This window comes from Globicephala melas, chromosome 18 (genome assembly GCF_963455315.2).
Source record: "Globicephala melas chromosome 18, mGloMel1.2, whole genome shotgun sequence".
NCBI lineage: Eukaryota > Metazoa > Chordata > Mammalia > Artiodactyla > Delphinidae > Globicephala > Globicephala melas.
The window spans coordinates 11880095-11896085 of record NC_083331.1 but is presented as its reverse complement, the minus strand read 5'-3'; the positions used below and the strand labels follow the sequence as shown (position 1 = coordinate 11896085).

The window sequence follows — 15991 nt, the reverse complement described above, 5'->3', positions numbered from 1 at the left end:
AGTATGTTTCAAGCTCATCCACAGTGTATGGATCCTGTTTGCCATTGTGATTTTCTGATCCATGAACTGTGTCTGCAGTTCCTCAAACCCTGTAATTCTCGTGAGCTCAGAGCAGTGCAGCGATAGGAAAGGAACGCAGAATGTGGTTCCGTCTGCTCAGTCGGCAAATCAAGTTTGAATCTGATTTTATTTTTTCCCATGTCGATTCGCTTGTCTGATCAGTTAACTTATTGCGTCACCAAGAAAATCCAATCTTGTGAGCCACAAGGGTCTAACAAGTTGTCCTGCTATGTCCCCAATTCCAGAACATCCTTGACTTGACAGTGCTACTCAGTAAGTCTGATCAGCCAGTTTGCATTACCTGAATACTTGACATAAACACTATAACAACAAAACATCTAAGTAGTTTTACTAAAAACATTATTCTATAAATAGGAACTGAGGGCCATTCTAGATGTTTATTGTTTCTAGCATCATGTCATGTGGTGAACCTGACTTAGAAGGGTCACAGCAGAAACTCTCCTGACAAAAAGCATAGTGGGGATGGGGCACACCAACCTTCACTATTGACCAGAATCAACTCAGAACTTCACTGCATTTTATCACAGGTGCCCTGTTAGTAGCAAGTGAACTCAGTGTTTTCATATTTACAGTAAAACTCTTAATTTTCTCACTGAAAATGGTTGTTTTAATTCATTAAGTAATTAATAAAGGATATTATTTGTTACAAGTCCCAAATAGACCACACCAAGTTAATTTGGCTGCTTTGGGCCCAAGGTTGCATGATGGATAACCGTACTCAAGAAGGATGCAACCCAAAAATGACACTGGCTTTTGTCCTTTGACGTCCCTGTGCCTATAAAGGAAGTGCCTTTAGAGGTTTCCCCCGGCTTCATAGGGACTTATAAGAACATTTTGGTCCTCCTATTAGATGACAGATTTCAGCGGCCAGCCAGATCTTTCCTGAGGTTCTTTGATCATCAGAGTGTACAATTCAGTTCAAAACACTTTTATATGATTTTTTTTTCCAGCTACCAGACTTAGGGGTGGAGACAAGGCTGGGAATGGCCACTGCTGCAGTTTGAGCTTATGGCGGCCTCCAGTTCCAGAGACCACTGGGCATAGGCTAGGAGTGGACACTAGAACAACAATATCCAATCTCGTATGAGCGTAGTCTCAGGATCCATCATGTCATTTAAACAGTGTATGCCGTGAAACAGGAGGATAAATAAATTGCCCCCCAGCAAACTGCAGATTTTTAAAACTCTGGAGACCTCAATCGAGAAGGTGTTTCTAAGGCCTCAGAACCTGCAATTTAGTTTTGGTATATGAAAGAAGTGGTATTAGTTGGGGTGGAGAAAGGAGATTTTTGTTGTGTTTTGGTGTTGCTTAGTTTTAAGGAACATTCATTCATTGGAAAGAGGACCTTTTTTGGTGATCCTGGAAACTGGAAACTCTGTTAGCTTATTAATTTGTACAGAATGTGGATGAGAAGCTGAGCTCTGGACCAGAGTGTTGGATTCTGGGAACTCTATTGATTGCTGGGGTTCCTGCACAATTAGGGCTTCACTGACAGAGGAAGTGTTTGGGTTGGTAATCGATTCTGTGCTAATGACAAAAGTCCAGGAATTCCAACTCTGTCTGATGTGAAGCTTGAAATTTGAAAGTCATCGGGGTATAAAAATCCATATATCCAAATCTAACCTATTTCCCTGTCAGTAAGATCAATTTTTAAAAAAAATAGACGCAGGATTATTTCCAAAAGCAAATAATCTGTTTTTTAAAAAATTCTATAATTCGAGAATATTTTAACTTACGATAACTTGTTTTTGTGAGTCCACAAAGTATTTTTTATTTCAAAAGCTGGACTGAACTACCCAATATGTTTCTATCTATTCAGTCTGTTTGTCCCTCCCACCTCATCCCATTATTCATACCCCTGTTATACCCCACGCTTTTTCATCCCTTACAAAATAAATGGGAAAGGTTCACACTGTGGACACTGACACACAGGCGTCATTCTCTCCTACGCACTTCCACGGTCCACACCCCACCGTGTGCTAAGGGGCCTTCCTTACTGCCACTTGAGTCTGCCTGTCGGATCCCATCCTCCCTCCTACTTGTGCCTATTTTGACGGCAGTACTTCTGCCTGAGCTTCTCATTTCCTCATAGAAATTGTGTTCTTTCCTCTCTTCTCTTTTACCCCAAATTCTCTTTCAGAATTCATAGAACACAAGCCTGAATAGAGCTCAATTGGGTGATTTGTCCCATTTTAGTAATATCCTATTGATACTTGTTTGACATAATTAATTTAGTAAATATTCTGAGTTATATATATTTTTTAAATAAATTTATTTATTTATTTATGTCTGTATTGGGTCTTCGTTGCTGCGCACGGGCTTTCTCTAGTTGCGGCGAGCGGGGGCTATTCTTCGTTGCAGTGCGCGGGCTTCTCATTGCAGTGGCTTCTCATGCTGCAGAGCACGGGCTCTAGGCGTGAGGGCTTCAGTAGTTGTGGCATGTGGGCTCAGTAGTTGTGGCTCGCGGGCTCTAGAGCGCAGGCTCAGTAGTTGTGGTGCACGGGCTTGTTTGCTCCGTGGCATGTGGGATCCTCCCAGACCAGGGCTCGAACCCATGTCCCCTTCATTGGCAGGTGGATTCTTAACCACTGTGCCACCAGGGAAGCCCTGGTCATTTGTTTTATAAAATTTCCCACATTCTGATTTCATCCCCATAGCATTTAAAAAAAACTATTCCTCTTTTCCTTAAATTTCTTGAAACTGGTGGTTAGATCAAGAATCTGGATAAGATTTTGGATCATTTAAAGCCAAGAACAAAAGTGATCCGTCTTACATTCTACCTAATACCTGAGCAGTATTCTCAAAACTGTCAAGATCATCAGAAACAAAGTCAGCAAAAGTGTCACAATGTAGAGTAGCCTAAGGGAGATATAATGACTGAATGTAATGTAGGATCCTGGATTGGATCCTGGCATAGAAAAATAAAGTACATTAAGGAAAACTAAGGAAATCAGAATAAAGAATGAACTTAATAATAATGTATCAATATTGACTCATTAATTTGGAATATTTGGAAGTATTCCAAACTAATGTAAGATGTTAGCAGTATGGGAAATTGTGTTTGGGATACATGGGAACTCCACTATGTTCATATTTTTCCTGTAGATACAAAATTATTCTAAAATTAAAGTTTATTTTTAAAAAGTCACTTATTCTCTCACTTACCCCTTCCCCAGTTGTGGAGAGCCAGGCATTTGTGGTTGCCATAGAAATGAACCATAAAAAGACTGTTCTTATTAACAGACTGCACTCCTGCTCAGAGAAGCCAGGGGTATGTTTGACTGAAGACTCAAGTTTTGGATTTTCTTACCCATTAAAAGGAAATAGAGAAGCTAAAGCATCTATTATAAATAAAGCTTCAAACAGAGCAAGCGTCAGTTTCGGGAGAATGTTCCCCTCCCTCGTATTTTTCAAATAATCTGTAATTGTACTGTCCACCCCAGCCACACACTTCAGAAGCCTCTTCGTGCAACTGCAAGAAATAAAAACACAATCTCTTCTTTTATGAACTGTAAAAAAAAAAAAAAAAAAAAGTCCATCTTTTCCCTCACTGATTTGAGATGGTACTGTCACTAAACTTCCATATTAATGCCACCATTTTAAATTCTAATGAAATAAAGAAAGTCACTGTACTGTAGTTCGTTCCTAATGAGCTAAATGTTTGAATCCCAATTTTTTGAACGATGATTTTGCTTCATTTTAAATTTTTTTTTTCCCTTTCAGATCTGGCAAGAAAAAAAATACACATTTGCTCTTTGTTTTTATAATCCCTGAGAACTTCAAAGGTATGTGCCTGTTGGATATATTATCTGCTTTTTCCCCAAATAGAAATCATGAGGTCAATATTTAATACAAAGATTCTTAGGTTGTCTTTCAGGTCAAGGAGCTGATATTACTTTATCTGAACCACTGACAATGGAAAAAATGAGTGTTGTGATAAAATACTGGAAAACATGTCTCTCAAATACTGGTGAGTGAAAAGCAGGTTTCCAAGGGTTAGAAAAATTCTAAGATTCTACAAAAGTTGTATTTATACATTTTTATGTTGGTTTTCCACTTATGCCTTTTATTTGTTAAGGATTAACTGTATGCTATATACATGTAATCCTTATTAAACATAGTGTGAAGAAAACAAGTGTGAATAAAATAAAGGGAAACATACGTTCTATACCTGTGAAGAAAAAGCTTGTCCTCAAACGTTTAAAATGTGCACAAGGGACAAATGCAGTGTTGTGGTTAAGCACAGGTTTTTTTTGGTTTTGGGGTTTTTTTTTTTGGTAGCCTAGCTTCTTAGTCACTTGAATGGAATTATTCATGCTTTGTGCTCTATGATTGTCTAAAAGCCAGAGCCATTAACCTTGAGTTTTTGTGCTTTGCAAAACACTTGCATATAAATTATTTCACTTCTTTAAGTTAACAGAGTGGTTATCCTTTCTATTTTAGATTTTTAGACACAGATAATTAGTGTCAGTGCTTCAATGAGACCTCACATTTCTAAACTCTTCACCTGTATTGTATTATGTGTATTGCCAGCATCTAAACACTTAAGATAATTAAATTGCTTTAATTTGCCTTGTAAAAGGACAGACTCCAATTTCTGAAATTAAATTCTACTGGAATCATTGTTTGTCAGTGACTACTTATGATTTTTCTAGACCCAGGTTACTAGTAGGAAATCTTTTAAAATTAAGGTATTTTTCTTAAAATGGACCTGAAAGACGCTTTCAGGATTATCATGGATAAGCTCATACTCCAGAAGATACAAGATCAGTGCACCCCTCCTTTTTTTTTAATGTCCTTCTTCAGTATCTAGGCAACATGAGTGAGTCTGTTTTGTAACATCCCAATGGCTCCCATCCCCTGCAGGTGTCAGAGTTCTTCCTGGAAATGAAACGTGTAACTGTCTGGGACCAGAGTCCTTTTGCAGCCTCTTCTCATTTTGGTTCTCAGTGGAAATAGAGCAGCTGCTCATCACCACCTGTCTAGCACCCTTCTTATTGGTCCTAACCATGTCTCATCCAGTCATCTCAGCTCTGCTCTTAGGATGAGCAGCTGCAAAACAAACAAACAAAAACAACAACAACAACAAAAAGCAAAAAAACCCAAAAAAACCCCACACCAAAAAACAACACAACCATCAGATGCTTTGACAATGCAGCTACTTACTGAAGACTCATACGCATTTTCTGACTCTGACGTTTACCTGTAAATAATAAGTAAACTCGGTTGAATGCATTTTTAAGCACACCTATCACAAAGTTAGTAGAATCTGGTTGAAAGAGGATGCTGTGAAGTAACTTGTATGTAGTGTTTTAATTTTGCTTTCTCACCTGGGTAGTTCCATGCTTCACAGATTGAAATCTATAAAAATTGCTTTTTATTTAAAAAATGCTGCTTTATAAAATGTATTGAGTGAAACATGACAGCTATTTTTGATTAGGGTTTATATGCGTGATTAACATCATCCCCACCAGTGACTTTATAATTGAAATGGTTCCTCTTTTAAAACTTGCAGTTAAGAATGAAATTTCTGTGAAGCCTGAAGAACCTGAATTGCCCCTGCAGAAGTCCTGCAGTGAACACCTGAGATATTTTTCTGCAGATCTATTTGCTCGGTTAGTTTTTTTCACTTTTTCGTAGTAGCAATTTTTACTGTGTACATTTCATTAAAAAACATTTCTGGAGGGCTTATTGATTGTGCAACAGCAGCTCAAGTGCTGGGGGTGATGCAAAAGAAAGTAGCTACTTTGTGGAAGAGGGATGCAACCTGTACTACATTTCAGAATCCTGAGCTGGCACTGTGGGGACACATTACAGAAGTATCCAACTAAATATAAGGAAGCACTTCATAACCACAGGGGAGCAGGTTGAATTGTAAGGTAGTAAGTTACCCATCACTGGGCATGTTAAAGTAGAGACTGGGTTAAATAAAAGCAGTGATGTTTCAGACTTTTAAAACAATGGAATCCTAAGCTGTTATCCATCTGCCAATAAGCTTCTCCCTAATGTCTTTTTTGAACTCATGAACCTACCCCACCAATTACTGAAAATAACCCTTAAAGATGGTCTCTTTGTCTCTGTCTCTTTGAGATATTAGAACTAGCATTTAAACCTGCATTGAACTGGGGGTCATTCAAACCCTTTCAATTCTAACGCTGTATGCTTATAAAAATTCTATTTTAGTGAATTTCTTTGTTTCACTTGAAGCTGATTTCCAAGGAGATTTTAAATAGAGCATAGGGCTATAAAGAATGGACACAAGTGTTGAGAACATGGATGATGATGGTGAGAATTTTGAGTTAGTCACTTCCAGAATTTGTAGAATGTGACCGTCAACTTATTTTGAACAGGGAAGAGACTTGGCAACCAATAAGCATGGTTAAACCAAAGATGCACTTACTTAAGTAGTACAGAGATAGCAACAGCTTTCTTTATCTTATTTAGCATTTCAACCTCAAAGAAATTTACCGTATTAAACTTTTTCTGGGATATGGGGTTGGGAAGGGTTTTGGAAGGCCTTGTGATTTTCTTGTATTACTTACAACTTATTTTTGAGCCCTACTCATCTTGTATCTTTGCTCTTCCTCAGAATCCTACTACTATAACTAAAAGTCAATTTTCAAATCAAGTTATATCCCTTGTGATAAAGGAGATAATATTAGTTTGTAAGTTTTTTAGGGAATTTTTTTTTTTAATCAAATCAATGAAAATGCCTGGAGAAGTTCTAGAAAAATGGTCAAGCCAGAAAATGTCCATTAAATGACAATTTTTTTACATGGAGGTAACCTGCCGGTTGCTGATCAAGCTGCAGTAGTGTATCTTGGCCCTCTAATCCCTCGTGCTTTTCCTGTAATGTACCTTTAGATACAGTCATGTAATTTGGAATACTCATACTCAGTGAGGTTAGAATATTTTAGTCCTGCTTGTATCTGTTATTCTTTATCAGTATATTTTATTTTATTATTTATTTATTTATTTTTGCGGTATGTGGGCCTCTCACTGTTGTGGCCTCTCCCATTGCGGAGCACAGGCTCCGGACGCGCAGGCTCAGTGGCCGTGGCTCACGGGCCCAGCCGCTCCGGGGCATGTGGGATCTTCCCGGACTGGGGCATGAACCCGTGTCCCCTGCATCAGCAGGCAGACTCTCAACCACTGCGCCACCAGGGAAGCCCTATCAGTATATTTTAGAATCATGATCAGTCATTGTATTTATGATGACCTTAACAATAAATTCTTTTGAAATTTTGAAATAAACTATTCTGTACCAAATACATAGGGTAAAATGGTTTGATATTTACTGCACCTTTGTATAAAGCTAGGGACTTAGAGAAGCATCCTTTGATTAGTGTATTGGTGCTTATTGTTTACTATTGCCTGACAATTTTCCTCTTTATATGGTATGATTTTCTCTTGTTTCTAGCTCTGAATCTCTAAGAAATGACATTGGGTTTGAATTAAAGGATCCGTTGTCAAATTTCGAGAAAAACAAAAAGATTTCTGTTCTTCACTCAAGCAAGGAAAAGCTGAGAAGGTGAATTTTGTTACAGCCCCTTTTTTAGCATCGTTCCTTTGTAGGAAAAAATTGCTTCCATGAATTTCGTAACTTTTTATAATATTGTCAAAAGTCGGTGCGAAACTAGTAAATCTGGCAGCTGGGGAAGGTCTGGAACTGGTCCCTGCAATACATGCTACTCACTCATTCATTCATTTAGTCATTCAGCAAGTAGCTGTGAGTGTCTAATATGCCAGAATATGATTCGAGAACTGAGGTGAAAAATAAATTGTTGCCTTCAAGGAGGTCTTAGTCTAGTGCTTAGACAGACTTCTAAATAGGCTCTTAAATAGGAAATTATGTTTTAATGAATATCATGATAGAAAAGAACACACGGTAGGACACTAGGAAAGTTACCTAAGACAGAATGAGGAGGCAGGAAGGCTTTCTTGAGACGACGATAGCTAAATTGAGCTTTAAACAAAAATTGGTTTAGTTTGGTTTAGAAATCAGTGAAGGATGTTTCAAATGGTAGGAGTAGCAGGTACAGAGGCCGGCAGTGTAAGAAAGTACAGTGAATTTGTGGAACTGCAGGTGTTTTCATAGAGTTGGCCATAAGGGTGCAAGTGGCAAGGGGCAAGAGATGAGAGGTAGTCGGTAAGGGCTGGGTATGTCCTGTTAAGGAATTTGAATTTCATCCTGACCTGTTCATCCTGCACTAAAGGATTTTAGCAAAGGTATGATATGATAAGATCTGTACCTTAGAATGAACGCTTGAGCAGGATGTTAGGGAGTGAATTGAATCTGGAGGCCAGGGGAGTCTGTAATAAGAAGTGATGAAATCCTGAACTATGGTGTTAGAAATGGGATAGTGAGAAGTAAGCCAGTTCTAAGTATTTGAAATAGGTAGAATCAGCGTGAACGTGGCTGAAGGAGAAGTCAGGTGTAACTTCCAAGTTGATGGTGGAGCCACCGACTGACCGGGAAGTACAGTGGAATGCAGGCTGGGGGTGGGAGGTGAGTTTTGCTCTTGCTGCGTTTATATGGAGCTTCCCAGTAAGGAATTGGCCCTTAGGTTCTAGAGAAGATCCAGGCTAGAAACAGGGATTTGAGAGCTCTCAGGATACAGCATCTATTTGAAGCGGTGGATGCAGGATGGATATAATGACTTTGAAAAGCACGTAGGGAAGAGACAAGTGGGGAAGAGGCCCTTGGGGAAAACCTCAATATTTAAGGTCCAGGCAGCCGAGAAGAGATCAGGGGAAAAAGAGTTTCTAGGAAGATAAGAAGAAGACCGGGAGGGAGTGGTATTGAGGAGAACAGGGGAGGAGAGAGTTTCCTAAAGGAGTGTGTGTTCAGCAATATCGCATGACACAGAGATTAAGTAAGGGAAGAACTGACAGTTGACTGTGTTCAGCAAAACCTAAATGTCACTGACCTTGGCAAAAATAATTCCCTTGGCATGGTTAGGGAACAAGTGCCGTTGCAGAAAGATGGAGAATGAAAGGTGGGAATATGCAGATTTAAGGAAGGAGGAAAGGAAGGTGTGTGGTCTATAAAAGGGAATTTAGGGGAGAATGAGAAATTTTGATAAGGCTGGGCCAGACTTGAATATGTTCATATTTATCTTCCAAAAGAAGACAGCTGCAAGAGAGACAGAGGTCTTAAAGATACTCATGTTTTGGTCATCTGTGGCTGCTTAAAAAATGAGACTGAAGTTGATTGGCTTGATACGTGGTTTTATGGGTTAGCAGTTTGAGCAGGACTCAGCTGGGCAATTCTTCTGCCTATGTGACATTAACTGGGGTTACTTGGTAGCCTTCAGCTGGAGGATGGTCCAGTCAGGAGGGTCTGGGGCCTTTGCAGGGATGGCTGGAAGGCTGAACGCAGCCAGGGCTCCCCAGCCTGCTAGTCTCAGGGTTGTCAGACTTCTTCCATGGCAGCCCAGGGCTCCTAGAGAGAGTGTTCCAGGGGGCAGGAAGAGGAAGCTGCGCTCTCACACGGCCTGGGACCAGAAACTGGCCCAGTGCCACTTCTACCATGTGCTCTTGGTCAGAGCAGTCACAGAGCCTACCCAGGCCTAAGGGAAGGGTATATAGACCCCACCTCTCAGTGGGAGGAATGTCAAAGAATTTTAGTTCCCTTCAGGCAATGAGGGGCACTGGCAATGGATTTACATCCCTGAAGAGGCAGAAGGCTTTGGAATGTAGAACCAGGTGGAAGAACACCTCTTCCACTGAAAATGGAGAGAAGGAGTTAAAGCTAAGTGTGGATAAAGATGAGTCTTTTTGTTTGTTTTTTTCGTGCCCTGTGTTCTCTGCCTTCCCCAGCCGTCCCCTTCTAGAGTGTTTGTGTTCTCCCAGCTGGTGCCTGGCCTGGACTTTCTTTCTTTTTTTTTTTTTTTTTTAACATCTTTATTGGAGTATAATTGCTTTACGATGGTGTGTTAGTTTCTGCTGTATAACAAAGTGAATCAGCCACACCTATACACGTATGACGCAAGAGGGAAAAGATGAATCTTTTGATGGGGCCAGAAAGGAGGAGGAAGTTGATCATTTCTGCCGAATGTGCTCCATCGTCTGCTGAAGATTAGTGGGAAAATGGTGTGGTTTTGGGCTTGATGAGATGGGCTGGTAGATGGGCTAGTCTGGTCCAAAAGGCCTTCACTCATATGTCTGCTGCTTTAGCCAAGAGGAGACTTAGGGCCTGCTGGCCAGGCTATCCTATAGAGTTCACTAATCTGCAGTGAAATGAGAAAAATACAGTGCAATGAGTATTTTTAAAGCTATATTTTATATAGCATATTCTAAGATTGTGTTTTCCATACTTTATTTGATGTTAAAATCATGGTGATATTAGTAAATGGTTTGCAACAAAATGTTATTGGGAGATGGTACCTTTCTTTCATTATTTTTCATGTCTGAATCGAATGTTGGCAATCCTTTATTGGTCCCCCAAAGTTCTGTGTTGTTTTTCTTTTTTAATTTTAGTGGTTGATGAAAACTAAAATCTGAGAACCACTAGTCTAGAGGACTACAAAGATGCTTTGGGGGGTGTCCGCCCCTGTTGCATTATTTAAAGGGCTAGAAATCTTTGCTTCCCAGAAAGAAAAGCTGTAACCAGGAACTGACCCCTCCACTTAGAGATTTGCTTGGGAGATACCAGAAAGTAACAATCCGTCCCTAATTACTTTATGCCATTTCCTCTTCTTAACTCTTCTGATTATGGCTGTGAATCTTAAAATAGATGCTTCTAGTCTATTTCTCTTCCTTTTTCTCCTCCTCCTCCCAGTCAGCTGCTTTACTTATGGTTTTGTCTTTTTTGCTTTGTTTTGCTCTTTTTTGTTTTTAAGCAGCATAGGTAACATGATATTTGCTAATGTTGAGGAAATAATGATCCCAGCTGATGGTTTTGAATACTTGCATTTGGGAATTTCTTTTTTAAACAACTCTACCATCTGTTTTTTTTATTAGAACAGATTAATAAAAATTGGCTAATACTAATATTCTTGATGAAATCCCTTTCATTACGCATGTTTTAAATATATAAATATGTCTTTATCTTGGTAAGGTGTATACTTTGCAGTGCGATACCTTCATTTTGTTTGTGTATCTGTGAGTCCAAAATGGTGGCGGTTTAATCATTTTCAGGATGTCACTCACTTGAAGTGAAAGTGAGTTTTGCTGCAGTTTCTCACAAATGAAGGCTTTTCCAGGGCTGGAAAGACTTTTCAAGTGTTAGAAATTTAAGGAAGGTAGAATAGGAAGTTCTCAGAGGGTCTTAAGTCATATGTGGCCAAGAGACCTCTCTCTGTGAGTTCTTGATTGCCTGAGACACATTGTACAGAGGAGAGACCAAGGACACAGTTTGGACCAAGACCTTTGGCTTTAAATGCCATTCAGCCTCTTAGAATCACTTTTAGCTGGTTCTTTCCCTGATTTATTTGGACTGGGTCATAACCAAGCTGGCTTCTGTGGTAGACGACAAAAACAAAACACATTTTTGCCTGTTGTTGCCTATTGCTGCTTCCATACACAAAGGAAAAAGAAAACAGCAGGACCCTGTGGGGCCCCTGAGCTGGGTATCCTACTTTTTTGAGCCAACATTAACATCCTTCACAAAGGTTCTCTAACACCATATACAAAAATAAACTCAAAATGGTTTAAAGGCCTAAATATAAGACTGGATACTACAAAACTCCTAGAGGAGAACATAGGCAGAACACTCTTTGGCATAAATCACAGCATTAGTTTTTTGGGATCCGTCTCCTAGAGTAAGGGAAATAAAAACAAAAATAAACAAATGGGACCTAATTAAACTTAAAAGCTTTTGCACAGCAAAGGAAACCATATACAAAATGAATAGACCACCTATGGACTGAGAGAAAATATTTGCAAATGATGCTACTGACAAGGGGTTAGTTTCCAAAATATACAAACAGCTCATACAGCTTAATATCAAAAAAACAAACAACCCAATCAAAAAATGGACAGAAGATCTAAATAGACATTTCTCCAGAGAAGACATAACAGATGGCCAGCGGGCACATGAAAAGATGCTCAACATCCCTAATCATTAGAGAAATGCAGATCAAAACTACCATGAGGTATCACCTCACACCAGTCGGAGTGGCCATCATTAAAAAGTCTACAAACAATAAATGCTGGAGAGGGCGTGGAGAAAAAAGAAACCCTCTTACACTGTTGGTGGGAATGTAAGTTGGTGCAGCCACTATGGAGAACAGTGTGGAGGTTCCAGCAGTCCCATTCCTGGGCATATATCTGGAGAAAACTCTACTTTGAAAATATACATGCACCCCAGTGTTCATTGCGGCACTATATACAATAGCCAAGACATGCAAGCAACCTAAATTTCCATCAACAGGTGAATGGATAAAGAAGATGTGGGTGTGGGGGTGTGTGTGTGTGTGTGTGTGTGTGTGTGTGTGTGTGTGTGTATGTATGGTGGAATATTACTCAGCTATAAGAAGTGAAATAATGCCATTTGCGGCAACATGGATGGTCCTAGAGATTATCATATTAAGTGAAGTAAATCAGATAAAGACAGATATGTTATTACTTATATGTGGAATCTAAAATAATGATACAAATGAACTTATTTACAAATGAGAAATAGACTCACAGGCTTAGAAAACAAACTTATGGTTACCAAAGGGGATAGTGGAGAGGGGGAGAGATAACTTAGGAGTTTGGGATTAACAAACTGTGTCTTCTTTTAGTCTAAAATTAGATGACAATATCAGATTAAAATATCTGTAACTGTTGGTTGTTTTAACTCAAATTTTAGGGGTTTTTTTGGGGGGGGAGTAAAACAGGCTCTTCACTGTTTACAAAGTTATTTATGAGTTGCAAAAATTCTCTATGTTTTTCTCTGTATTACCATGTTTTTCTCCTGTACTCTTCCATTCATCTTGACTGCCACAATCAGACGGAAAGTACAAGAACACTTTTCTTTTGCACCTGTAGTGAAAACCTTAGCAGCAGACATAATCATTCCAGGTCTGTCAGATAAATGCATACTTTTGGTATTTAAAATGTTCAACTTAACAGAATGATGTAATAATCACAAGTAGCAAGTGATTATGTATTTGAAGCAAAAATTCACAAAATTAAAGGGTCATATTGACAAGCATTGTTGGAGATTTCACATCCTTCTCTCAGCAATTCATACAACAGCTGGACACCAAAAATCAGTCAGATACAGAAGGTGTGAGCCCTGTTAACCAGCTTGATCTGGTAGGTGTATGTAAAACACCATACCCAGCATGGCAGCGGAATACCCATTCTTTTCAAAGGCGTATGGTACATTCACTTAGATAAACTGTATGCTGGGGGGTATAGTACATTTCAGTGCATTTAAAAAAGTTGAATTCACAAGGAGTATGTTCCTTGACTACAATTAAGTTAAATTAGAAGCCAATAAGAATTTGATATAAAGAAAAACCTCAAGTATCTGGAAATTTAAGAACACACTCCTAAATAATCCATGGGTAAAAGAAAATAATCACAAGAAAAATTAGAAAATATTGCAAATTGAATGATTATGATAATAGAATATTTCAAAATTTGTGAGATGCAGTTAAAGCAAAGCTTATGGCAAACATTTTGGCTTTATTTTTTTAAAGTCTTTATTGATTTTGTTACAATATTGCTTCTGTCTTACGTTTGGTTTTTCGGCTGCAAGGCATGTGGGGTCTTAGTTCCCCGACCAGGGATTAAACCCACACCCCCTGCTTTGGAAGTCGAAGTCTTAACCACTGGATTGCCAGGGAAGTCCCAACACTAGGGCTTTAAATGCTTATATTAGAAAAGGCAAAAGATCTAAAAATCAGTGACCTAAGGGTCCATTTTAAGGGGCTAGAAAAAGTAAAATGAAGTAAATCCAAAGTAAACAGAAAGGGGAGGGAGGCGGGCAGGTGAGGAGAGAGACAAAACATTTTACCAATATCATGAATGAAAGAGGAATTACCTCTACATATCCAATAAACATATAAAAGGGTATATTTTAACTAATTTTATGCCAATAAGTTCAACAACTTAGGTGAAATGGACAAATTTTTGAAAAACACAATTTACCAAAACTGATACTAGATGAAGCAGATCTGAATAGCCCTCTATATTAAAGAAATTGAACTTACTAGAAAACAAAAAAGTACCAAAGAGAAAACGCCAAACTCAGATGGTTTTACTGATGAATTCTGTTAAAAATCTAAAGAAGAGGTAATAACCAGTCTTAAATTTTACAGAAAATGGAGGGAGAACAATTCCTAACCCATTTCATGATGCCAGCATAACCCTAAACCTGATAAAGATATTATAAAAAAAGAAAATTACAGACCAGTATCTCTCATGAACAGAGACATAAAAATACTTAACATAATTTTAACAAATTGAATGAAGTAATAGATAAAGATATAATGTGTCGTGACCACACTGGGTTTATCCTAGAAAAGCAAGGCTGATGTAACATTCAAAAATCAATCGATATAATTCACCACATTGAACACAATGAAGGAGAAAACAATAGATTAACAGATTCTGAAAACTTATTTGACAACATAAGATTAAAAGACAAAAAAACAATCTTCCAGCAAAATAGATATGGAAGAGAATTTCCTGAATCTGTTAAAGGGCATCTATGAAAAACCTATAGCTAACATTGTACTTAATGATGAGATTTTGACCATTTGTTCCTTAAAAAGATCTGGAACAAAGTAAGGTTGCCTATTTTTAGAAAGAAAGAAACAAAACTCTCTCATTTATAGATGGCATGATTGTTTATGTATAAAGTCCTAAGATCCTACAAAATAACTACTAGAACCAAAAGATGAATATAGCAAGGTCATAGGATATAAGGTCAGTGTACAAAAATCATTGTATTTTTCTATATTAGCAGTGAACAATTGGAAAATGAAAAATAATAATTATATTGAAAATAGAGTTAAAAAGCCTTAGAATACTTAGGAACAAAAATATATAAAAGACATAATATCTGTACAGTGGTCACTCAAAATATTGCAGTGATAAACTAAAGAAAAACTAAATCATGCATTATACATAATTATGAATTAAAAGATTTATGTTGTTAAGATGTCAGTTCTTGGGAGTTCCCTGGTGGCGCAGTGGTTAAGAATCTGCCTGCCAATGCATGGGACAGGTTTGATTCCCGGTCCGGGGAGATCCTGCATGCCGTGGAGCAACTAAGCCACTGTGCCACAACTACTGAGCCTGTGCTGTAGAGCCCGCGAGCCACAACTACTGAGCCCGCACGCCTAGAGCCCGTGCTCCACAACAAGAGAAGCCACCACAATGAGAAGCACGTGCATGGCAACAAAGAGTAGCCCCTGTTCGCTGCAACTAGAGAAAGCGTGTGTGCAGCAAAGGCCCAATGCAGCCAAAAAATAAATAAATTTACTGAAAGAAAAGAAAAAAGATGTCAGCTCTCGCTAAATTGAAATATAACTATTTAAATCTAAACAATAATTCAAATAGACTTTTTTGGGTAAAAATTGACAGTCTAATTCAAAACTGTGTGGAAAGGACTGTGAATATAAAAGGACTTAGAATAAAGCAATCCTGGAAAAGTACAACAAAGTTGGAGCACTTAAGCTATCTGACTTCAAGACTTAGCATACAGCTACATTAATCAGGATTTTACTAACATGAAGGTTGACCAGTAGATAATAAAACACAATAGCCCACACATTATGGTCACTTGATTTTCAGCAAATCACCAGGGCAAGCAACTTGGGAAACAAAAGTCTTTTCTATAAATGGTGCTGGAACAACAGGATATCCATATGAAAAAACAATGAAACTTGACCCCTTCCTCATACCATATAAAAATTAATTCAACATGAAGTATAGAGAGGGCTATCATATAAAGCTAAAACTATAA

At 38.4% G+C, this 15991-nt stretch overlaps 1 protein-coding gene across 6 annotated transcripts in view; it reads left to right on the top strand.

Annotated features, from left to right (window-relative positions):
- Positions 1-15991, top strand: part of SOHLH2 (spermatogenesis and oogenesis specific basic helix-loop-helix 2) — a 95778-nt gene that overhangs the window by 68188 nt on the left and 11599 nt on the right. For all 6 annotated transcript variants that reach the window (XM_060287973.1, XM_060287974.1, XM_060287975.1 and 3 more), the window contains 4 exons: positions 3805-3866; positions 3947-4051; positions 5597-5696; positions 7502-7612. In XM_060287973.1, coding sequence (XP_060143956.1) covers positions 3805-3866; positions 3947-4051; positions 5597-5696; positions 7502-7612 — 378 coding nt within the window. The remainder of the gene's footprint in view (positions 1-3804; positions 3867-3946; positions 4052-5596; positions 5697-7501; positions 7613-15991) is intronic.